Source organism: Chiloscyllium plagiosum, unplaced genomic scaffold (genome assembly GCF_037043375.1).
Source record: "Chiloscyllium plagiosum isolate Xiang-an unplaced genomic scaffold, Cpla_swu_hap1 HiC_scaffold_23, whole genome shotgun sequence".
NCBI classification, from domain to species: Eukaryota; Metazoa; Chordata; class Chondrichthyes; order Orectolobiformes; family Hemiscylliidae; genus Chiloscyllium; species Chiloscyllium plagiosum.
The window spans coordinates 24,384,759-24,410,186 of record NW_028270161.1 but is presented as its reverse complement, the minus strand read 5'-3'; the positions used below and the strand labels follow the sequence as shown (position 1 = coordinate 24,410,186).

At 43.9% G+C, this 25,428-nt stretch overlaps 1 protein-coding gene across 1 annotated transcript in view; it reads right to left on the bottom strand.

Annotated features, from left to right (window-relative positions):
* Window positions 1–203: 203 nt before the first annotated feature.
* Window positions 204–25,428, bottom strand: part of LOC148145849 (C-type lectin Cal-like) — a 58,078-nt gene continuing 32,853 nt past the window's right edge. The window contains exons 2-6 of the mRNA XM_087999776.1: window positions 10,837–10,919; window positions 9,425–9,573; window positions 3,873–4,001; window positions 3,682–3,787; window positions 204–425 (exon numbers count right to left, since the gene is read on the bottom strand). Of these exons, the coding sequence (XP_087855902.1) occupies window positions 337–425; window positions 3,682–3,787; window positions 3,873–4,001; window positions 9,425–9,573; window positions 10,837–10,919 (556 nt within the window). The 3' untranslated portion in view covers window positions 204–336. The remainder of the gene's footprint in view (window positions 426–3,681; window positions 3,788–3,872; window positions 4,002–9,424; window positions 9,574–10,836; window positions 10,920–25,428) is intronic.

The window sequence follows — 25,428 nt, the reverse complement described above, 5'->3', positions numbered from 1 at the left end:
GTACTGAAGGGTCTGTTTCTGTGCTGTACATCTCCGTGTCTCTGTGACTCTAATCCTTCCTTTGCAGAAATGAATTATAAACTATCCATGTCCCTGATCTGCTGTCTCCTCCCCAGTATAGCATTGAAAGAACAGATGGGTAGGAAGCATCAGTGGGACAGGAAGGCTGCTATAAACTAGACTCACAGTAACAAACACACAACTCATGATGCAATTTTTATTCTTGGCTGAGAAACTAAGTCAGTACAGTCCTCATTGGCTGTGACCGCAACTACAAGCAGATTGAGGCACTACATCCACTCCCAGAAGGGATCCATGGAGCAGCAATAGATTCTTTTAGTAGCAGCAGGGATGCGGCAGTTTGTAGGAGCAAAGGAAACACAATTTCCAATCACAAGGCCGATCGTTCCAATTAGGTGTCTTTGCTGGAGAAAAGAAAAGAGTTCGGTAAATCAGACAACTATTTGTGTGATTGGTTCCTTCTGTGTTTTTGAGAGTATCAATGATCTTGTCATTTTCCCCATTGCTTTATTTAGAGCATTGGTAGTAACCCTAAGCCACAGGGTTATGATGTGTAAATACCACACGATTCATTAAAAAACACCAATGTTATAAGGACATAGCTTTCATGAACAACTGGAATAGACTGCCTGAGGTCAAGGTTCGTTAAAGTTGAGCGTTAAGCCTCTTTCCAGAGAAAACAAGCAATTGTCTTACTGAGTGGAAGATGAATGACTGTGTTAGAGGACAATATTGTGATATTTCCCAATGAGCAAACTGATCAATCATTGAAGGCAGGACAGTGTCAAGGTTTGATCTCACTGGCTGCTGACAAGGAAATGGAGTATAAGGGAATGAGCCCCAGGGTGATAGTGAGCTCTCTCAGGAACAGGAGTTGTCTGATCACCGGCTGGAGCAGGCTGATCACATGATACAGTCTGATCCTTGGATAGGTCCACGTTATCTGGGTCACTAACAATTGTAAGTACAAGGGTCAGCTTGTGAAGTAATCCTATTTTTGCTGCAATTTGTTGTGTACATTGCTTTAATACAGGGCAATTAGGTCCTTTCCTTTGTTGGGATTGCCTTGGAATATTGATATCCAGAGTAAACCAGACAGACCAGGAAAAGCAGGAACAAAAGCTGACAAAAAGTACAATTTGTAAATAACCTGGGAGACTTCCTGCTGTGATCTTGTTTGCAGTCAGTGTACAAGTTACTCACATCTAAACCGTTTATACTATTCAGTGGGAGTTTGGATAGTTTGGGAGCTAAGTTTACTCTGGACTGGATTCTCCTGTAAACATGGACAGCAAAGACTCACCACAGGGTTAAACAATCTCCTTCCCCATGGCACAGATTTCAGATAATTGAAATAGTCTGTGAGATTTCAGTTTAGAATAACGTGTTTTGGATGATTTAGTTTTAAATCAGGGAGTCAAATCCTGTCGAGAGGTGGAGGGTACTTGGAGCTATTCAGGTGAGTTCATATCCTGGAAAGGCTGCCTCTATCTGACTTGGAACATCTAAATTAGGACCAATCAAGATAAACCTCTATTAATCATCAATGTTCATTCGGTTCTAATGGAGGTCAGTACCAGCGCACCCACGTCAGTCATCGCAGAACCAGTTTTTGATCAAATTTGCTCTGGACTCCAGCCCTGAATTTTATGCAGGACCTCAGCTCGGCTGAGAGTCTATCCAAGGGAACCTTTGCAGATTAATGGCCCAGTCTCTGTTCCGGTCTCTTCTGAAAGGCAGCTGGTTCAGTTACTAGTGATTATAGTAAAAGACTCAGGCACAAGCTTCATGGGGGCTGCTCGAGATTCATCTAGGATGGGTTAAGATTTTTCAAATAGAAAATGGCTGCTTGAGTAAAGTCTGAATTAAATGTCCAGAAATCTTCTCCGAAGGCGTAGAATTTCATAGAATCTCTACAGTGTGGAAACAGGTCATTTGGCCCAACAAGTGCATATCAACTCTCCGAGGAGCATCCCACCCCAACCCTACTCCTGCATTTCCCATGGCTAATCCACTTAACCTGCACATCTTTGGATTGTGGGAGGAAACCAGAGCACCCAGAGGAAACTCATGCAGACACGGGGAGAATATTCAAACTCCACACAGAGAGTCACCCAAGGCAGGATTTGAACCCGGGTCACTGGTGTTGTGAGGCAGCAGTGTTAGCCATTGAGCCTAGGGACTATCTGAGGAAGCCAGGCCACTTTGCATGTTGACCAGCCATCAGTTCTGAGATTCTGCAAGGCCTGCCAAGTGCCATGTGCCTTACAGGCAAAAGAAGAGGCAGAAGTGAGAAGGCTGGAAATGGAAGGAATCATCAAACTGGTCCAATTCGCGGAATGGGAAGCACCGGTTTTACCAGTTTTGAAGCCTGATGGGTCGGTGCATCACTTTGGGGATCTTAAATCAAATGGTGAACCATATTTTCGCAGCTGAATAAACACCCAATCCATGGGTTAGAGGATTTATACACAAAGCTGTCCTTCAGCTGGACATGAGCCACACTGAATTGCAATTGCAGTTCGACGAGGATTCCCAGTTAATACCCATAAGGTTTTGTACCAGTACACAAAACTGCCATCTCGGGTATCACTGCAGGTGTAATTTTCAGTGGATGATGGAGAATATTTTACAAGGTTTACTTCAGGTCAATATTTACCTTGAAGATGTTGTAATAAGGGGGAAAATCAATAAGAAACACTGAGAGAACTTGGACATAGTCCTTTAAATGTTTTTCCTAAGTGGGACGATGCCTTACAAGTGAACCACGAATGTTCCAGGTTCCCCAAGTGACCTACTTGAGTTCCACCCCTTGGAAGATAATGCGAGAGTGATCAAATATACCCTAGCTCCCATGTCTGTCCAGGAGCTCAGCTCATTCCTTGACCTGGTACTTTATTACAGAAAGTTCAAACATAACCTGACATCCATCCTGGTACCTTTGCATCAACTTCTAATGCAGGGTCAGCCTTGGAAATGGTCTCAGACAATCCCGAGCTTCCAATGAAGTAAAGGTGAAGTTATCATCCTCAAAGGTGTTGGCATTCTACCATCTCCATATGGCATTGGGGTGATATTAGCTCTAATGTGACTCAATGGAGAGAAATACCCAACAGCTTACACATCCAAGTCTTTTGCTCACGCAGAGCATAAATACCCCCAGATAGAATACGAAGGAGATTCGGAGTCAGAAAGTTCCATCAATCCCTTTTGTGGGTTAAAGTTCGTGCTAATCACGGACCACAAACCCATACTCGGTCTGCTTAAAGAGGACAAAGCCAACTATGAGAGAGAAAGCTGGGCTTTATTTCCTGTGTGCGTGTGTTCGTATTGAGTATAATAACCTACTTCTACATCACCGACTATGTTAAATCGATGAAGACTTCAATCCATAAGTTCTGTTATGAGAATAAATCACCGATTTATTAAGAAACCTGATTGATGGCTCTTTGTGCTTAAAACCTGCTATAGATAAAGCTTTCAATTGATCATCTTGGTAAAATCAGTATAATTTTTCCAGTTATGTTGTGACCGGTGAAATACTGCGACTGGAACAACAATAGCTTTGGTCGTAAGAAACTCAACCACACGGAGTCCAGTTAGAATCTCATTCATGGATCTATTTGCCTTTTCCTTAGACATTCGACAGCATTGACTTACCAATGAAATGCACACAGTGTTCTTTACCACGATGGTTATTGGGTTGCCCCCTGTGCCAACGAATAAAATCTGATGAAGATCCATCAGTCCAGAGGAAAGCGTTCTCCTGTGGAGATATAAGTTCACACCACTGAAAAATATATTGTTTGCTTCCCCCAAATAATGTAATGCAACAAGACCAGTAACGTTACCTTGTAGATATCGTTGAAGCCGATCCAAGTTTGTTCTGTTTGAGAGAATTTCTCTGCAATAATACGATTCTGCTCTTCCCAGTGTATGGAAGCAAGATGACCACCCGGAGCCAGCGTTCGGCAGTGCAACTTGAAATGATTTTAAAAAAGACAATTTATTGCTGGCTACATTTTTACATTGAACATATTCAATTAGGTTTCTCCACCAGGTTAATGTTGAAAATTTGCTGCATTGGCATTAATTTTTCTTTTATGGACACATTGCTTTTCCCATTATAAAATTTCACTCAAAAGTGTGGATAAGAAATGCAATGCATTTGCAAAGCTTTACTATTTCTGATCATTAATCTATCTAACATATTTATGACATTTCCAAAACCAATGCTAAAAATAAAATATCATGGAAACCCTAACAACGAAAGACTCTTAATAAATTTATCTGCTACAGCTCCAAGTGGAAAGTACAACATTTGAGTCCACAATACAGCACAGGAACTGGCCCATCAGCTCACCAGCTGTGATGACCATGGTACCATTCTAAACGCATCCCATCTGCCTGTATATGGGAGGATTCCTCTATCTCCAGCCTGCTCGTGCGTCTGTCACAATAGCTCTAACACATATCTGTGACTTTCCCTGGCAGTGTGTTCCAGCCGCCGACTGCCCCCTCCATGAAAAGTGTGCCTTGCACGGATTCTTTAAAACTTTCCCACCTCAGCTTAAACCTATGTCACTTAGTATTTGACATTTTCACCCTGAGCATTTCTGCACTGATCATGGTGGCATTCTGAAGTAATCCCATCTGCCTGCTCGTGGCCTGTCTCCCTTTATTCCCCACCTGTACATGTGTCTGTGTAAATATTTCTGAAATGTAGCTATCATAGCTGCACCCATTACTTACCCTGGCAACACATTCCAGTCACCGACCACCCTCTGTATAAAAAAACCTTGTCTTGCACATATCTGTTACGATGCAGAAGACAAACCCCTCTGCTAATTAAACTAAAACACCCAGAAAAGCTCGCCTCAGTTTGGGATCTGCTGAAGTGTGAGTGGGTGAAAGAGACCTCCTAATTTCCACTGTTTAAAGAAAAATAGCAATTTATTTTCCTAACTCTAACAGTGAACACTAAACAAAAGCTAGTAACAGATCCAAGCCCCGCCTTTTTCTTAACTAATTACTGTCTGACCCCAACTCTATAAAACTGTTGCTCCAATAAGACAATTATTAAACATTGCATTAATTTAATCCCAAGTCCAAACAGACCCTTACGCTGTCTTCCTTCCAGACATCAGAAACAGTTACTTCCTTCTGTCCTTCCTATTCTGCTGTCTTCTTCCTGGGTTGTCTTCTTACTTTCTACTGCTTTTCCAGGAAAAGATACCTTCTGATAGATAGTGCCTTCTGAGATTTCTTTGTGAGCAAGATGTTCATTTCTTCAGATGATGGTTCTCTGTGTCAGTTGCTTTGACCAATTTTCAAAATGCCCTGGTATTTTATACCCCCCCAACATCGTACCTTCTCATTGGTCTGATGTTGTCAATACAATAAATTCAAACTCAACTGGGTTTAGTATCCTGGGTGTAATTTAAATTAAATGGTTAAATTAGAATTGTTGTCAAAACTGCAAACAAAACTCAGGTATCCGTTGAACAGCCGATAGTTACATGTATGTAATTTGGAAAAGCCTGTCTGTAAACTGGCAGCTGGGGCTGTACCTTAAATTCAGAAAACCCTTTTTATCTTAAACTGATCATATGTTCTTTTGACCTTGGAACATATCCTTTAAACTTTTCCACCTCACCTTCAACTTATTCCACCTACTATTTGATGTTTACACCCTGGGAGCAAGATTCCGACCTCCTCCCTATCCATGCCTCGCATAATATTCAAAACTTTGGTCAGATCGCCTCTTAGCCCCTGATGGTCTACTGAAAACCATCCAAGTTTGTCTCATCTCTCCTTACAGCTAATACATCCCAATGCAGCAACATCCTGATAAACTTCTTTTGCACTCTATCCAAAGCCTCCACATCCTTCCTATAGTGTGCAACCAGAACTGCACACATTAGTTCAAATGAGGATGAAATAATGGTCTCCTTTGATGTTACAGCCTTTTTCACATCAATTAACATCCACCTGGCCAAAGAAACACTGGCATCACTACCAGCAAAACCAGCACCGCAAACACCAGACAGCACCAACGTCATCAGCAAAGACAACATCCTCCAACGAGTAGATCTGTGCCTCACCACCCACTTCACATTCAATAACCAACAACCAACCACAAGCAATTCACCGAAACCGCCCATGGGATCACCAATATTAGGTCTCATAGCGGAAGCAGTAATGCAGAGACTTGAACAAGCTGCCCTCCCATCTATCCAGCCCAAACTTTGGGTCCATTTTATGTAGATGACACCTTTATTATCACAAAACAGAACAAATTAGAGGGAACTTACAACATCATCAGAATTACACGCAATATTTCAACAGTGGCCTAACCAATGTCCTGTACAGCCGCAACATGACCTCCCAACTCCTGTACACAATACTCTGACCAATAAAAGAAAGCATACCAAACGCCTTCTTCACTATCCTATCTACCTGCGACTCCACTTTCAAGGAGCTATGAACCTGCACTTCAAGGTCTCTTTGTTCAGCAACACTCCCTAGGACCTTACCATTAAGTGTATAAGTCCTGCTGAGATTTACTTTTCCAAAATGCTGCATCTCGCATTTAACTGAATTAAACTCCATCTGCCACTTCTCGGCCCATTGGCCCATCTGGTCCAGATCCTGTTGTAATCTGAGGTAACCCTCCTCGCTGTCCACTACACCTCCAGTTTTGGTGTAATCTGCAAACTTACTAATTGTACCTCTTATGCTTGCATCCAAATCATTTATGTAAATGACAAAAAGTAGAGGACCCAGCACTGATCCTTGTGGCACTCCACTGGTTACAGGCCTCCAGTCTGAAAAACAACCCTCCACCACTCCCTCTGTCTTCTGCCATTGAGCTAGTTCTGTATCCAAATGGCTAGTTCTCTCTTTATTCTATGAGATCTAACCTTGCTAAACAGTCTCCCATGGGAAATCTTGTCTAACGCCTTACTGAGGTCCATATAGATCACATCTAACACTCTGCCCTCATCAATCCTCTTTGTTACTTCTTCAAAAAACTCTATCAAGTTTGTGAGACATGATTTCCCACGCACAAAGCCATGTTGACTATTCCTAATCAGTCCTTGCCTTTCCAAATACATGTATATCCTGTCCCTCAGGATTCCCTCCAACAACTTGCCCACCACCAACGTCAGGCTCACCGGTCTATAATTCCCTGGCTTGTCCTTACTACCCTTCTTAAACAGTGGCATCACGTTAGCCAACCTGCAGCTTGCTAAATAAATGCAATCAAAATTGAGAGACAAGACTCCTCCTGCACAAAGTCATGCTGGCTATCTCTGATAAATCCATTATTTTACAAATATGAGTAAAAAAGCAAAGATGTGTAATGTATTATGTCTAGAAGATATTTTATGCCTGACAGGAAGGCATAAAATTAGTTGATAACGCAGACATCACTGACCAAGTGAAAGAGACATGAGGAAGCCACAAAAAATAAATTTCCAGTCAACAAGTCAGATCAAATATTAAACACATTTGTGCATTTTCAAGAATACCTGAATGTATAGCTGAGTGGCTGTAGGTTTTTAAACAGTATCTGGCCTTTCAATGAGCTGGGAACTGATGTTCAAAATGAACCATGTTTTCTATGATCTGAAGATCAGAATTCCAATCCTGGCCCGACAGAATTCCCACTCCATTTATTTTGCAGGACGTTTCCCTGGATGGTGATCAGGATCAGGCACATGCTGATTTCACTCTCCTCCACTCCAGGGAAGCTCAGACCAGTTAAAACAGGCAAAGACCACAACAGACAATAGATAACAGACAACAGGTACAGGAGTAGGCCATTCTGCCCTTCGCGCCAGCACCACCATTCATTATGATCATGGCTGATCATCCTCAATCAATATCCTGTTCCTGCCTTATCCCCGTAACACTTGATTCCACTATCCTCAAGAACTCTATCCAACTCTTTCTTGAAAGTATCCAGAGACTTGGCCTCCACAGCCTTCTGGGGCAGAGCATTCCACACACCCACAACTCTCTGGGTGAAGACGTTTCTCCTCAACTCTGTTCTAAATGGCCTACCCCTTATTTTCAAACTGTGTCCTCTGGTTCGGGACTCACCCATCAACGGAAACATGCTTCAGACCACCTTCAGAAAGAATGAATCTGTACATTTCCCTTTGATATTCAATGAGATTACCATCACTGAATCAGCCTCCATTAACATCAGAGTGCCATTTGTCAGAAACTGAACTGGAGCAGCATATAAATAAATAAATAAATACCTATTGCTACAAGGGCAGAGCTCTGGAATTCTGCTGTGATTAACTGACTTCCTGACTCCCCAAAGCCAGTCCACCACATGCAAAGTAGAAGTGAGGAGTGGGAGGGTGTACTCTCCAGCTCCCCAGATGAGTACAGCACCAACAAAGCTCAAGTAGTTTGAAAGTATTCGGGAGAAAGCAGCTCACTTGATTGGCACACCCAGTAGGTACCTTGAACATTCACTCCCTCCGTCACTAATGCAGAATGTATACCATCCAAGGGATGGATTGCAATAACTCAGCAAGGCTACAGAAACAGCATCTTCCAAACCTGTGACCTCTTCCATCTAGAACAAGAATGATAGTAGTTATATCGCAACACCACCAAACCATACATCATCTTGTCTTGTACCTGTAATCTCTTTTTCTTCACTGTTGCTCGATCACATCCTGGAATTTTCTTCATTACAACATTATAAGGTGCACCGAAATTCCAAGAGCTGCAGAATGTCAAAACGGCAGCTCACTACCATGTTCTCAGGGCCAATCAAGCTGGGCTGTAAATGCTGACTCAGCTGGAATTGTCCACATACAAACAAAGGTCATAGGAACATGGGTTGGCCATTTTGCCCCTTGAGCCTGTTCTGACGTTCAGTTACATCATTGCTCATCTGTAGACAACTCCATATCCCTACCTTATACCCCTTTCCCTTGAAACCCTTGCTTAACAAAAATATTATCTATCTCAAATTTAACATGAACAACAGATCCAACATTCAGTGCTGATTGTAGAACAGAGTTCTTGTTATAACACACCCTTTGAGTGTCAAAGTGCTTTCTAACCTCTCTCCTGAATGGTCTGACCCTAATTTTTAAAGTATGTTGCCAATCCAACAAATGAATAAATCAAGTCTCACTGTTGTCCTTAGATGAATAAGGAACCCTCCATGTCTGGCAGATTCATGTCACAGCTCATTACCCTCATCATTTGCTTTGGGATATTATGGAGTTCACGTTACCCAGGTAATGTATATACGGCTTCAGAAACATCCAGGAATATACAAGAAGCTTCTTTCATTCTGTGTCCAGTCATTTTAGAAATGCTGAGGAACACAACCCAATAACTTACAATGGAGATTCCAAGGACTTACCTCAGCATCAATCCAAGTCTTTGGCTGAGAAACAAACTTGTAGCAATAGCCAAAATAAACAAAACCACCAGGACAATCCCCTTTGCCCTTGAGACTACGTTTCTCCAGGTCCTGATCCATACGTGTTGAATTTGGTGTCCATTGCTCAGCTGCAGATTAAAACAAGCTGCAATAATCACATCATTCACAGTTCATTGCCCCTTCATGAGGCTAGAAACTGGTGAGCACATGGTCGATGGGGTCTGCCTCAGAGTGAGACTTTCCACCTGACTGCAATAACCTTCTTCATGCTCACTCTGTTTATTTATTTGGAAACAAAGAGAAAGTACTGTACAGAAAGATGCTGTTTCATCCAGTTAGTCAAAGACAGTGTTTATTTCCCACAGGAGTCCCCTTCCTTTCTGGTCACTTCCTCGGACAATGCCACCAATTAACTTCATTCCCTTCTGCTTGTCTACTTTCCCCTCAATGGGGACTGTAGAGTCTGTTTCTAGCACACCGTATAATCGCAAGTTCCACATTCTCAATGCTCTGGAGGAGGTCATTTTGCATGAGTTCCTTAATTGATTTGTTGGTGATGTGCTTATATTTTATGAATCCATCTAAAATATCATCAATTTTTTTTACTCTAAATTGTCACCCTTCATTTGCCTTCATGGTTAATCTCAGGCTGCCCCCTTCCTCAACATTTCTATTTCTGAGGTGACACTGTCAATGGCAGAACTGGAAAATGCCCCAGCTCCCACTGATGCCATCATTACATGTATTCCCATGTCACATTCCGTAGGGAGTCTGTTCCATTCAGTTTCTCTGTCTGTCCTGTTCTGATGATGCCACGGTCAATACCAGTGTTTCTGTTATCTCTCCTGTTTCTTCCCAAAATGAGAGCTCACTCCACAGTGTTTGGCAGTCCCTCCAACTGTCCCATTTCCCCGACTTCCCCAATTCCTTTCATTCCTTCATGTTAAAAAGTTTCCCTTACCTCATCTTCCACCCCTCAGATCTCCATATTGTTCACATTATCACCTCATATTTCTGCCACTTCATTCATTCCCATCCCCATTCAGTATTGCAGGACCCTGGCCAGTTTTTCAAACATTTGACCTTTAGTATTTATGAGGCCTCATTCTCTATCTTCTCACAGACAGTGTTCTTCCTACAATGTACTTTTCCATCAAGTCGAGAGAAAGCTGTGCTCTCTTGTGTTGGAGTGTGTCTGACTGACACTTCAGGACAGTGACTGTGAGCTGCTGGGTCTCAGGTAACAGAGACTTGCTGCAGGTGGACTTATCCCGCTCAGTCTGACTGCCCCAAATTCCCAGCTTCTGTGGGAACACTTTCCACATGACAATTTACATTTTGATTTTTTTGTTTGCAATGGTGGATTTTTGGAGACAAGAGAATCCATTTACCTGCCGCATTACTGATGAGCAATGCACTCAGCAGCAAAACACCAATCAACTTCATGGCTGAGGTGAAGTTCTTCTCCTCAAACCTGAAATAGAAAAAAGATTCAACATTAATAACAATACGTCAGGATATAGGTAGGAATTTCCTGCTCTCATTGCTACCTCTCTCTTTCCCAGATAGCGGATGTGATGGGGTTTTGATTGCTACTTCCAATATATATCATTAGCTGTGAGGAGCATGGAACCATTGACTCAAATCTGATTGGCTCAACCATTCATGATGTCAATATTATTGTTGAACAATTGGTGGCTGACAGCCAACAGGAGGGTCTGGAGGATATTCAAATACAGGATATTCAAAAATGTTCAAAATATTTGATGTGCTACGCCTGAGAATTTATGATGTGATATTGTGATTGCTGAGCGAGAGATGGAATTGGCAGTCACAGTTCCCAACACCATAATCAGAGTGTAAATGAATGCACTTCAGAAAGTAGGATTTCATCAATGTGATTGATGCAAACAGTTAGGATTACTTATTATTGTTATGAGATGAAGTTCCCAGAATAAAGGGATAACATTCACAAAACTTGATGTTAAATTTAGTTTTCGTGTTCCACAGAAGAACTTTGGAATGTTTTATTCTGTTAAATGTGCATGAAATTATTAGTTGTTGTTGTTTCCTTCTTTTTCTGACATTGTGGATGAACCACTTGTTTCTTGGCTTATTCTGTTTCCCCATGTGTGTATATATATAAACCATATTAGCTGTGCTCCAGTCCTCTGGCACTGTACCATTTTATCGAGTCATGGAGTCATAGCAAGAGTGGAGGGTTGGAGCTATAGGGAGACGCTGGATAGACTCAGAGTTTTTTTCACTGGAGTGTTGGAGGCTGAGGGGTGATCTTATAGAGGTTTATAAAATCAAGAGGGGCATGGATAGGGTGAATAGCCAAGAGTAGGGGAGTCCAAAACTCAGGGACATAAGTTTAAGGTGAGAGGGGAAAGATGTAAAGGGAACCTGAGGGGTAATGTTTTCACACAGAGGATGGTTGTGTATGGAATATGCAGTGACAGGAAGTGATAGAGATAGGTACAGTTACAACATTTAAACAACATTTGGACAGGGACATGAATAGGAAAGGGTTAGAGGAATATGGACCAAATGCTGGCAAATGGGATTATTTAACTTTGGGATACCTGGTCGGCAAGTTTTCTGAAGAGATACATGTATTAGTGCCTCTGCTGTCTCTGTCCAAACTCCCATCAATAGGCACCAGTGCAATGAAGTAAAAACAATGACTGCAGATGCTGGAAACCAGATTCTGGATCAGTGGTGCTGGAAGAGCACAGCAATTCAGGCAGCATCCGAGGACAGGCAAAATCGACGTTTCGGGCAAAAGCCCTTCATCAGGAATAAAGGCAGAGAGCCTGAAGCGTGGAGAGATAAGCTAGAGGAGGGTGGGGGTGGGGAGAGAGTGGCATAGAGTACAATAGGTCAGTGGGGAAGGAGATGAAGGTGATAGGTCAGGGAGGAGAGGGTGGAGTGGATAGGTGGAAAAGGAGCTGGGCAGGTCGGACAAGTCCGGACAGGTCAGGGGATCGAGTTGCTGGAGGTTAGAAGCTAGGATGAGGTGGGGGAAGGGGAAATGAGGAAACTGTTGAAATCCACATTGATGCCCTGGGGTTGAAGTGTTCCGAGGCGGAAGATGAGGCGTTCTTCCTCCAGGCGTCTGGTGGTGAGGGAGCGGCGGTGGAGGAGGCCCAGCACCTCCATATCCTCGGCAGAGTGGGAGGGGGAGTTGAAATGTTGAGCCACTGGGCGATTTGGTTGATTGGTGCGGGTGTCTCGGAGATGTTCTCTAAAGCGCTCTGCTAGGAGGCGCCCAGTCTCCCCAATGCAGAGGAGACCGCATCGGGAGCAACGGATACAATAGATGATATTAGTGGATGTGCAGGTAAAACTTTGATGGATGTGGAAAGCTCCTTTGGGGCCTTGGATAGAGGTGAGGGAGGAGGTGTGGGCGCAGGATATGGAGGTGCTGGGCCTCCTCCACCGCCGCTCCCTCACCACCAGACGCCTGGAGGAAGAACGCCTCATCTTCCGCCTCGGAACACTTCAACCCCAGGGCATCAATGTGGATTTCAACAGTTTCCTCATTTCCCCTTCCCCCACCTCATCCTAGCTTCTAACCTCCAGCAACTCGATTCCCTGACCTGTCCGGACTTGTCCGACCTGCCCAGCTCCTTTTCCACCTATCCACTCCACCCTCTCCTCCCTGACCTATCACCTTCATCTCCTTCCCCACTGACCTATTGTACTCTATGCCACTCTCTCCCCACCCCCACCCTCCTCTAGCTTATCTCTCCACGCTTCAGGCTCTCTGCCTTTATTCCTGATGAAGGGCTTTTGCCCGAAACGTCGATTTTGCCTGTCCTCGGATGCTGCCTGAATTGCTGTGCTCTTCCAGCACCACTGATCCAGAACCAGTGCAATGAAGCCTGACCAGGTGTAGGAGCATAACCCCTGACCGGGGACAAAGGCTCAGGAGGCGGCGGGATTCAGGCAAGTGGCAGACTTTATTCTTATTCAAGCAACAGCTGGTTAATGCAGGGAGAGGGTCAAAGACATTCCCCAAATCTGGCCTCGATGTGAGAACCCAGTCACTCCCTTAATCGTGGCTCAGATCGGAAGAGAGATCAATGACACACTCTGATTGTTACAGTCAAATACAGCATTTTTATACATTTTGTGTTACAATAATCACATAGATCGTGGTCACTGTGTCCGTCCCCTTATTCTATACACCCAATCCTGTGAAACACCTAATCAATGATGGGCAGCCCCAAGTTCCCATGATCACATGGTGTTTAATCGAAATTGTAATCTCCAGGCCTTGGGATTTTTCTATGCATCTGATTCATTCATATTCCAGAGTTACTGGGCATACTCCTTCAGATCTGTCCCAGACTTGCTTATCCGTACGGGCTGCAACAAACATTATGTTGGACAAACGGGTAAGAAACTAGCCACCAGGAAACATGAGCACCAACTAGCAACAAAACACTTGACCAGCTATCACTAGTATCCACAATCACAAACAAACAGGGACACTAGCTCACCTGGGACAACGTATCCATCCTGGGAAAGGCCAAACAAAAGCATGCGGGGGAATTCCTAGAGGCCTGGCATACAAGCCGGAACTCCATTAACAAACATATAGATTCCAACTCCATTTACCAATCTCTCAGTAATGGATTCAGAAATGATCCCAACCACCTCAGTAGACCAAGCCACATAAGTAGGAACCAGGTCAGGGCACCAATTCTTTACCGGAGGCTTACTGATGATGTTACCAGCACGGTGATGAAACGTCTGAGCACAAACCCACCGGCTCAGTCAACAAACCGACGACCTGTTATTAACTTCTGTTGTAACGTTAGTTATAAAGTGTAAAGTTATACAGCTACTTCTGATGTTGGCATTTTTATCTAATGAGCTGCGAACAATCTATTTTGTGCCAGGCATCTTCTCAGAGATATGGAAAGTATTTCCCAGGATTAATTAACTTTTCACATCTGTGTTTCAATATTTTTCTCCTAATGCTTCTATTATTCTTTGGTTACATATGTGTATTTATAATTATGTTGAAAACTATCTCTATGATAATCTGAATAAGTTTTAACAAGAACTTATTTCTTAATATTGAGAATAATTTCAAAGAAACAACTGATTACTACAAAATAAATGTCGCTGTTGTTTTTATAGCGGCAGAATGAGTTAGGCCGACAGCCTCATGGACTGTTCTGCACTCCTTGTTCTAAAAGGCGCCGTTCACCTAATGGGACAGCATCCTTTCATTACTGAGGCTGGAATCAATCACTTGTCTTATTCTAATGAACTTGTGTCTATTCTTAGGCATCCTCTCATCAAACTGTCTGGGATGACTGTGTAGGGCCTCAGGTTCAACTTGGAGTAGCCGTGCTCAAAGGTACCATTATGTTTCTCTGAATGGTGGAGCAGCCTATTTAATTATGTTTATCCCTTGTCAGCCATTTATATCTTTCAAATATGGGCAGGCCTAACACAAGCTTTTTTTTGTCTGCAAATTTGACTAGTTTCTGAAATACTCCCATTCTCCCAATCTATTTTAATATATTTTTCATCTTGGATCTTGATGGGAGCACATGCAAATCTTGGGCAATGATTGTGGAAAGACAAACTGGACAAATTTGGAACTGCTTTGTGCTTCACTGTAGATATAAATATTTGTCAAAGATCTCAATTATCACAGATAATTGAGATAAATAGGTGGATTGGGTTGTGGGTAGGGTTGGGATAACTGGGAAGGTGATAAGTAGATGCAGGTGGAGATGTGATGGTGATAGGTCGGAGGGGTGGGTGGAGCAAATAGGTGGGAAGGAAGATGGACAGGTAGGACAGGTCAAGAGGATGGTGCTGAGTTGGAAGTTTGAATCTGGGATGAGGTGGGGAGAAGAGATGAGGAAACTGGTGAAGTCCACATTGATGTCGTGTGGTTGGAGGGTCCCAAGGTGTAAGATGAGGTGTTCTTCCACCAGACATCGGGGGACTTGAATTTGGCAGTGTAGCCGGCCCAGAATTTGCATATCCTTGGCGGAGTGGGAGCGGGAATTGAAATGATTGGCCATGGGGTGGAGGCCATGTGTTCCAGAGATGTTCCCTGAAATGTTCCTCGAGTTGGCGTCCTGTCTCCCCAACATAGAACAGACCACATCGAAAGCAATGGACACAGTAGATGAGGTGTTTGGATGTGCAGGAAAATCCCTGTTGGATATGGAAGGGTCCTTTGGGGCCTTGGACGGAAGTGAGGGGCGAGGGGGTGGGTGCAGATTTTACACCTTTTGCAGCGACAAGGGAAGGTACTGTGAGTGGAAGGAGAGTTGGTGGGGGGGGGGGGGGGGTGGTGGTGGCATGGACCTAATGAGGGAGTCACAGAGGGAATGGTCTCCGTGGAAAGCCGATTGGGCTAAGGTGGGGAAATACATCTCCGGTGGTAGTATCAGCAACAGTGGAGGTTAATGCGGAGATTGGTGGGGTGGAACGAGGATTTGGGATGTTCTACCTTGTTGTGGTTGTAGGGTGGGATTCAAGGGTGGAGGAGCGGGAAGTGGAGGAGATAGAGACGGAGAGGCCAGGAAGGGAAAGGAGATGGTCCAGGTGAACCTGAGGTCAGGGTGGAAGGTGTTTGTGAAATTGATGAACTGTTCATCCTCCTTCTGGAAGTACAAGGTAGCACCGATACAGACATCAATGTAGCGGAGGAAAAGGTAGGGGATGATGCCAGTGTAACTGCAGAAGAGGCAGGCCTAGCTGGGGCCCATGTGGGTGCCCATTGCCACCCCTTTGGTCTGAAGGAAGTAGGAGGATTCGAAGGAGAAATTGTTGAGGACCAGTTCAGCGAATCAAATGAGTGTGTCGGTGGAGGGGTACTGGTTGAGTTGGCAGGGAGGTAGAAACAGGTGGCTTTTAGGCCTTTGCTATGGCAGATGGACATGTACAGGGACTGAATGTCCATGGTGAAGATGAGGCTGGGGAAACGAGGTGGAGGGTGTGGCTGATGTCCCGAATGAATGTGGGGAGTTTCTGGGCCAAGGGGGACTGGACAGTGACAAGATATAAGGAGATAATTTTGGTGAGGCAGAAGCAGGCAGAGATGATGGGTTGACCAGGGCAGTCAGGTTTGTGAATTTTGTGACTGATTTGTGTCTTGACTCCACTTTGGTTCCATCTCGCCAGTCATTCAGATTTTCCTTTGGAATTTTCCATTCAGCCCAAACTCAACAGCAATTGGAGACAGAGTTCTAGATTTCCATGATCCTTCATGTGAGACAGAGCCTTATGATCTCACTTTGAATGGTAAGGATCTAGTTTAAAGATTTTCCCCTCAGTCCTGTCAGCCACACGAAGTAAAATAGTTTTTTTTAAATCAGCCTGATTTAATTGAAGATTTCACCCTTTCTTTATCAGAAATAATCCCTGTGAAAATTTGGACTCTGTTTAGATGCTATTAATCAACCTGTTCAGAGATGTTATGACCCATCTCTGGGGGAAATAGTGCTTGAACCCAGGCCTTGTGTCCATTTGGAGAAAGTGAGGACTGCAGATGCTGAAGGTCAGAGTCGAGAGTGTGGTGCTGGAAAAGCACAGCAGGTCAGGCAGCATCTGAGGAGCAAGAGAATCGACATTTCAGGCATAAGTCTTTCATCAGGAATGAAGGATGAAGGGCTTCTGTTCGAAATGTTGATTCTCCTGCTCTTTTGGTGCTGCCTGGCCGGTTGTGCTTTTCTAGCACCACACTCGTGACTTGTGGCCATTCCCACTGCACCACAAGCATCATTCTCAACCCAGGAACACTCTGCTGAATCTTTGCTGCAGCTTTATCATGGTCAATATAATAGTCCTGCAGTGCACTGACCAGAACTAAATGCAGCATTTTCACTATGTCAGAAAATCTTAAAATTGCACATTAATACTGTGTGTCGATGGGGGCCATTTGGCCCATTGAATCTGTGCTAGCTCTTAGAAAGAACTATCAATCTGGTACCCCTGCCATTCTCATTCAGCACCATCTTGTCTACATTTCCATTTTAAGTATTTGATCAATATCTTTGTAAAGTTGTTCAGAAATATGCTTTGATGACCCTGTTAGGCCTTCTGTTGTAAATAAAGCAAAAAGCTGTACTGAAGAGACAATTCTCTGGTTCATTGCCAATTTATTTAAATGTGCCTCTACCTACTTGCTGATGAGTTTGAATACCTCAACTCAATCTGACCGTCGCTCACTCTGCCCAAAGAAGAACATTGGAGTTTCTCTGCTACCTTCACATTGTTGGATATCATGTGTATGGACTTCAGTAAGGCATTCATCAAGGTTCCTCATGTTGGACTGGTTAGCAAGGTTAGATCACATGGAATACAGGGAAAACTCACCATTTGGATACAAAACAGGCTCAAAGGTAGAAGGGAGAGAGGAGTGGTGGAGGTTGCTCTTCAGACTGGAGGCCTGTCTTCAGCTGTGTGCCACAAGGATAGGTGCTGGGCCCACTGCTTTTCCTCATTTATATCAATGATTTGGATGTAAACGTCGAAGGTATGATCAGTATATTTGCAGATGACACCAAACTTAGAGGTGTAGTGGATAGCAAAGAAGGTTACCTCAGAGTACAATGGGATCTTAATCAGACAGGTCAATGAGTGAAGAGTAGCAGCTGGACTTTAAGTTAGATAAATGTGAGGTGCTGCATTTTGGAAAGGCAAATCAGGGCAGGTCTTATGAACTTAATGGTAAGGTCCTGAGGAGTAATGCTGAACAAAAAGACCTTGGAGTGCTGGTTCATAATTCTTTGAAACTAAAGAGATAGGTTGATAGGATAATGAAGAAGCCGTTTTGTATGATTGCCTTTATTAGTCAGTGCACTGAGTACAGGAGTTGGGAGGTCATGTTGTAGTTGTATAGGACATTGATTAGGACACTTTTAGAATACTGCATGTAATTCTGGTCTCCTTGCTATGGGAAGGATGTTGTGAAACTTGAAAGGGTTCCAAAACTAGAAAGGGTTCCAAAAAGATTGACGAGGATGTTGCCAGGGATGGAGGGTTTGATCTTGAAGGAGAGGCTGAAAAGGCTGGGGCTGTTATCACTGGAGTATCAGAGGCTGAGGGGTGAGCTTATAAAGGTTTATAAAATAATGAGGGGCATGGACAGGGTGAATGTTCAAGGTCTTTTCCTGGGGTGAGGAAGCCCAAAACTAGAGGCATGTGTTTAAGGTGAGGGGGGAAGACTTAAAAGGGACTTTAGGGGCAAGGTTTTCACACAGTTGGACATGTACAGCATGGTCTGCTGGAAGATGTGGTGGAGGCTGGTACAATCGCAACATTTAAAAGGCATCTGGATGGGTATATGAATAGGAATGGTTTAAAGGGATACTGGCCAAATGCTGGCAAATGAGATGAGATTATTTTAGGATATTTGGTCGGTATGGACGAGTTGGACCAAAGTCTCTGTTGCTATGCTGTACATATCTATGACTCTATAACTAAAGTTCCTTATTCCTGGTAACTTTGCAGTAAATCTGCAGATTGGAATGGGAGAGGAATCAATAACCGAGAATACTCAATATTTCCTTAAAGCAACGTGGAGTGACACTCCTGTTCCTCCTGGTCAAGAGGTTTAAACATTGCTCGATTCCCAATCATTTACTGGATCATCTGTATCCAGGATCCTCACTGCTCTGAGCTTCAGCTGCAGGATTTATGATTGTGCAGGCCCATGACCCAGAGTGGGCACATTATAATTACAAAACATTACCGTGGATCAATGAGTCTGTTTCAACTAGTTTCCCTGTTCCTGTGGGATGGGTGGCCAACGTTGATGGTGAGTGGGTGGGTAAATGGAGCTGAGTCCACAAAAGTTCAACCATGATCCTGTTGAATAGCATAGCAGGCTTGTAAGGCCAGATGGCCTACTCCTGCTCCCATTGCTTATGTCTGTATGTTCTTTTTCAGTTCCTAATTTCAGTGGGATTCAATAGTGGGGAGAATGTTGAGGTGGCATGCGGACACTAATCTGAATGTGAAATGAAATACTGCCACTGTGTCAAATCTCTGCACCCACCTACACCATTGGAAACTGGTGATGACAACAGATAAACAAGCCTCCAGTAATTCAAACACAGGCAGCCCCATGAGACTATCTGATCACACAATGAAACATAAGTCATGCAGCCTGCGTGTATATAAAAGATCATTTGGCAAAGTGCCCGAGATTGTTAATCGAGAAGCTATTCCAAGTTACATGAGAGATTGAGCGAAACAATCAAGAAGGAAGTTGGAACCTGTTTCTATTTGGCAGGAAATATAGAGAAGTAAATTAAAAAATTGTATTTTAAGGCTGCAAATATTATCTGCTCCATTGTCACACTGAAATATTATAGGAAAATGAGCTGTTATTTATATTTATACTACAAACTCGGGTGTATTCACACATCAGCAGGTGTCAACTTCAAATAAAAGTCTGTTTATCAAATGTTCACATGTTACACTTAACCTTTCCAACGTCCTCCCAGAATTCCAGCATTACACTTTACAATAGAAATAACTACTGTTTATTCAGATCAATAAAAGAAAGTCATGAACTTAATAAGCTTAAAATTCCCAAACATTTGACAGCCAATGTTTCTCTCATTCCATTTGGTTGTGAGAGAAAAAAAAAATCATCTCAATCTTGTCCTCAGATTTTCAGTCCAAATCATCTGATGGAACAGTCTGAATAGCTTGAGGCTGTTTGTGAAATTCCTTTGTGGGAAGTATCCAGTGATGAATTCCAGGGTCTGATTAGAAAATCCAGTCTCACGATGAGAATACTTTCCTTCTCCATCATTTGAGATGGTGGTAACAGCTATCAGGATTGTTTCAGTGGTGATTGTTTGTTGGCCACGCCCCCAATGTATCACCAGATCCTTCCCCACAAAAAGGATCTGGTGATACATTGGGGTTCTTCATCAAGAATCCATTTTGTTAGTCCCTGTTCTCCCGAGACTGAAGGGCAATTGACTGCATACAGAGAAAAATAATTGCAACATCACAGGGAAATGGACAATTGATAGTTGAAATATTTTCTCTATTTATTTTTAAAATCCAGGAAATCCATGAATAATAGTCAGATTTCATTCAATATGTTGTGGCCTATTAATGGTAATAAATCTTATTGGGAACAGAAGCATTTATTCATCACAAATTGTCACACCTCTGCGGTAGTGCACTGGAAATCAATCCCCATTGTTCCTAGAGTCTTTACAAAAGTTAAAGATTTTATAAAAATACAGACAATTCCCCAATTTACCTGTGTTTCAGCTGTAAGTGGACAGAATGTATTGGCCAGGGTTCCATACTTAGCAAGAATGAATATTGATGACACAGAAATAGATTCTCACCACAGATTAATAATTATGAACAGTTGGCTAACAACTCCCCCAGTTAAAATACTAACCCCTTTCAGCTCCCTTTCTGAACACAGATGCAGACTGCACAGACAGAAACAATAAAAACACGAATGTTGTGGACAGAAGGAAAAGCTGGGAAGGACGCTCCAATGTCCCTGCTCACAGCGTTTGCTGAGGTGATTCTTGGGCTGATCTGAACCTGCTTCTTGAACTTTCTTCACCAGATCCTTCCACAAGTTTGTGGGAGGCATGACATAACTGGCTCACAGATGAAATGATCTCTGACTTAACAACTAAACATCACAAGGTAAGGGGAAATAAACTGTCTACCTTCAGGCTTGAAAAGCTTTTTAGTGTCGGACATCACAAGTCCTTCTCCTCAGGACATTGTGTCATTTCTTCTGAAACCTTCCCACCTTGAAGCTGTTAATTTACCTGAATCCCAAGCATTTATTTGTTGGTCGGCAGAAGACCTTTTGTATTGATCATGCTCACGAGCCAACAGACCAGTCATTCACTTGTTTTTGGCCTAACCTCTGTTCATACACACCCCCTCGCTCCATCTAAGCTATAAACTCAGCTTCCACAACTGCACAAGTAGCTGTTTAAACAATACTTACAAACTATGGAGCCTCAGGACTCAGTGTCACATTCAATAATTTTAAAGCCTAAACACTTCCTTCCATGTCCTTTCCCCACCCCTATGCTCCAGGGTCAGTCATGACATGGAACGCTTTCAGCACAGCCAACACATTTTCACCCATTCAGAGTCCCCATTATCATTTTCTCTTCTTCTCTGGCCTCCAATCAACAATCCCTTTCTTTCTCCCACCTGCTCCCCTCCCTCCCTCTCTCTCTGGGCTCTGTCTCTGTCTATCAGCTCATTGTTTCTCCCCTAACTCTTTGTGATCAAAATGAATTTCAATTTTCACCTGAGGCTATCAGATGTAAAGAAAAGTCACTGCACTTGAATGGTTAACTGTGCTTTCCCTCTATCGATGCTGCCAGACCTGCTGAGTTTATTTGGCAATTTCTGTTTTTCTTACAATAATGTCAGGTTACTTGATTTTAAAAAGTGTCTCAAACCTACGACAATCCTCAGAAAATAGTTCTTTTGCCATTCCAGTCCACCTTCAAAAGTATGGTAGAATAAAAAGATGCAGACTTTTCATGCTTCCACATCTAAAAACGTGAAACATAATTTAAACATTCATTTCACAACAAAGTATATGTTGCACAAATGATAAAACACAAGATTTACATCCATTTGTTCTTCTTCCCATCACCTCTGCCAGAAAGTCAGAAAGAACCTTATATCAGCTGATACAATCTTAGTGTTTCTTCAGCATTTAACTTATTCCAACACTTTGTACACAGAACAATGCATCTGCAATTAAAGTATTTTGTTTATTAAAGTGAATCCTCTTTACATTAAATGATTACAACAAGAAACCACATCTATACAGTCTCCCACTTCAAGTTTTAAATGTTTGATGATCTTCAATGGATTATGATCAGTTAAAGTTTGTGTTTCCTTGTTATCATGTCAATGTGGACTTCAAAGTGTTGAAGAGCCAATGAAAATCTCAAAGTCTCTGATTCTACAGAAGAATATTTCTTCTTGATGGAGGTTGAGTGTGTGAGAGAAGTGTCACACTGGTTTCTCTGCTCCCAACACATCCTGTAACAGGACTGATCTATGGCTAAGCTACCAGCATCAATTGCCGTATTGAAAGGTCTATAAAAATTAGGGGCAGTCAACATTGGAACAAGCACGACTGAGAGCTCTGTCAGCCATGGTAATGCTAAACTAATGCAAATAAAATGAACTCCAGACCATTCAGGAGAGCTGTTACACAGCACATTGACACACAAAGTTTGGTCGCTGTTTGGAACTCTCTTCCACAAATGGCAGTGGATGTGAGGCCAGTTGTTAATTTCAAATCTGTGATGGAAAATATTGTTCAGCAAAAGCGATCAAGGGATATGAGCAAAGGCAGGTAGGTGCAGTTAGGCCACAGGTCAGCCTTGATCTTGTTGAATGTCAGAGCTGAAAATGTGTTGCTGGAAAAGCGCAGCAGGTCAGGCAGCATCCAGGTAACAGGAGAATCGACGTTTCGGGCATAAGCCCTTCTTCAGGAATGAGTAAAGTGTGTCCAGCAGGCTAAGATAAAAGGTAGGGAGGAGGACTTGGGGGAGGGGCGTTGGAAATGCGATAGGTGGAGGGAGGTCAAGGTGAGGGTGATAGGTCAGACTGGGGTGGGGGCGGAGAGGTCAGGAAGAAGATTGCAGGTTAGGAAGGCAGTGCTGAGTTCGATGGATTTGACTGAGACAAGGTGGGGGGAGGGGAAATGAGGAAACTGGTGAAATCAGAGTTCATCCCTTGTGGTTGGAGGGTTCCTAGGCAGAAGATGAGGCGCTCTTCCTCCAACCGTCGTGTTGTTGTGGTCTGGCGATGGAGGAGTCCAAAGACTTGCATATCCTTGGTGGAGTGGGAGGGGGAGTTGAAGTGTTGAGCCACAGGGTGGTTGGGTTAGTTGGTCCGGGTGTCCCAGAGGTGTTCTCTGAAACGCTCCGCAAGTAGGCGGCCTGTCTCCCCAATATAGACGAGGCCACATCGGGTGCAGAGGATGCAATAGATGATGTGTGTGGAGGTGCAGGTGAATTTGTGGCGGAAATGGAAGTTTCCATTGGGGCCTTGGAGGGAGGTGAGGGGGGAGGTATGGGCGCAAGCCTTGCACCTCCTGCGGTTGCAGGGGAAGGTGCCGGGAGTGGAGGTTGGGTTGGTGGGGGGTGTGGATCTGACGAGGGAGTCACGGAGGGAGTGGTCTTTACGGAATGCTGATAGGGGAGGGGAGGGAAATATATCCTTGGTAGTGGGGTCCGTTTGGAGGTGGCGGAAATGACGGCGGATGATACGCTGTACATGGAGATTGGTGGGGTGGTAGGTGAGGACCAGTGGGGTTCTGTCCTGGTGGCGGTTGAAGGGGCGGGGCTCAAGGGCGGAGGAGCGGGAAGTGGAAGAGATGCGGTGGAGGGCATCGTCGACCACATCGGGGGGGGAAATTGCGGTCCTTGAAGAAGGAGGCCCTCTGGGTTGGACGTTTTTGGAACTGGTCCTCCTGGGAGCAGATGCGGCAGAGACGAAGGAATTGGGAGAATGGGATGGCGTTTTTACAGGGGGCAGGGTGGGAGTGGGGTAGGAGTGGGTGGGAGAGGTTGGAGTGGGTGAGAGGGGTGGGGTAGTTCAGGTGGCGATTAATATCGCGGCGGCAGTTGGCTATGAAGAGGTCGAGGGCAGGTAGGAGGCCAGCACGGGGTGTCCAGGTGGATGGGGTGTGTTGGAGGCGGGAGAAGGGATCGTCAGAGGGTGGGCGAGAGTCTTGGTTGAAGAAGTAGGCGTGGAGGCGAAGGCGGCGGAAGAATTGTTCGATGTCACGCCGCGTGTTGAACTCATTAATCCGAGAGCGTAGGGGAATGAAGGTGAGGCCTCTGCTGAGGACTGATCTTTCATCCTCAGAGAGGGGTAGGTCTGGAGGGATGGTGAAAACACGGCAGGGCTGGGGGGCGGGGTTAGGCCTGGGGGCGGGGACAGAGATCGGCGTGGGGGCGGGGTTGGGGGTGGTGATGGAGATCGGCGAAGGGGCGGGATTAGACGTGGTGACGGATATCGGCGTGGGGGCGGGGTTAGGCATGCTGTCGGAGATCGGTGAAGGGGCGGGGTTAGGCGTGGTGACATGTTGAATGTCAGAGCATGCTCGAGGGGCTGAATGGCTTCCTCTTGTTCCTACGCTCCAAAATCTTACCGTAGTTTTGCCTGCCCTAAGAAGAACAATCCCAGCATCTCTGTTATTGTCACATCCTTGAAGTCTTTCATTCCCAATACCTGTAGTGTAAAGGGTTAATGTGAATATGTCAAGTACCTGTAGTGTAAAACGTTGATGGATATGCAAATAAGGTAGTTTAGATTATTTCTGGGAAGTGATGGAAGATTATAAAATTACCAGGTCATGGTTCTTTCCAGTGACCTTATGGTCACGGTGAATTCTTGTCTGTAGTTAGCTCTGACCACGGTTACATTAAAAAGTCTTATTTGACTCGAAATCCAAAAGACTCCTGCAGTATTTACCAATCCCTCTCCTTGATATAACTGTCTGATATGGTGCGAGCAGATTGATGAGGAACAGAAAAGAACATTGAGCAACCAAACAATGATGGACAGCAACAAGAAAGATAAAGGAATGGAGAGTTCATTGTCATTACCAGAGTGCTTTGAACAATTTTCAGTCCCAGTCCAGGCTGTATTTAACTTCATACTCACTGGAAAATACCCTGAACAGTGGCTGCACAGATATCAGAGATTCACGAGGCATCTCATTGTATTAGCACCAGCTATAAAGCTTAGAAAGAAGCAGGTTAGTGCTGACTGCATGTAGTGGGAGGTGACGCAGATGGTATCCTAATCAAGCAAGAGGTCATCAAGGAGGCAACTACGTATGGCATATGGATATTCAAATCATACTCAGAAACAACACCATTGTTGAGCAAGTGAATTTTAATAAACACACTTGCGATTGGAAGAGAGCATTAATGGGTTTATTCATGATTTAT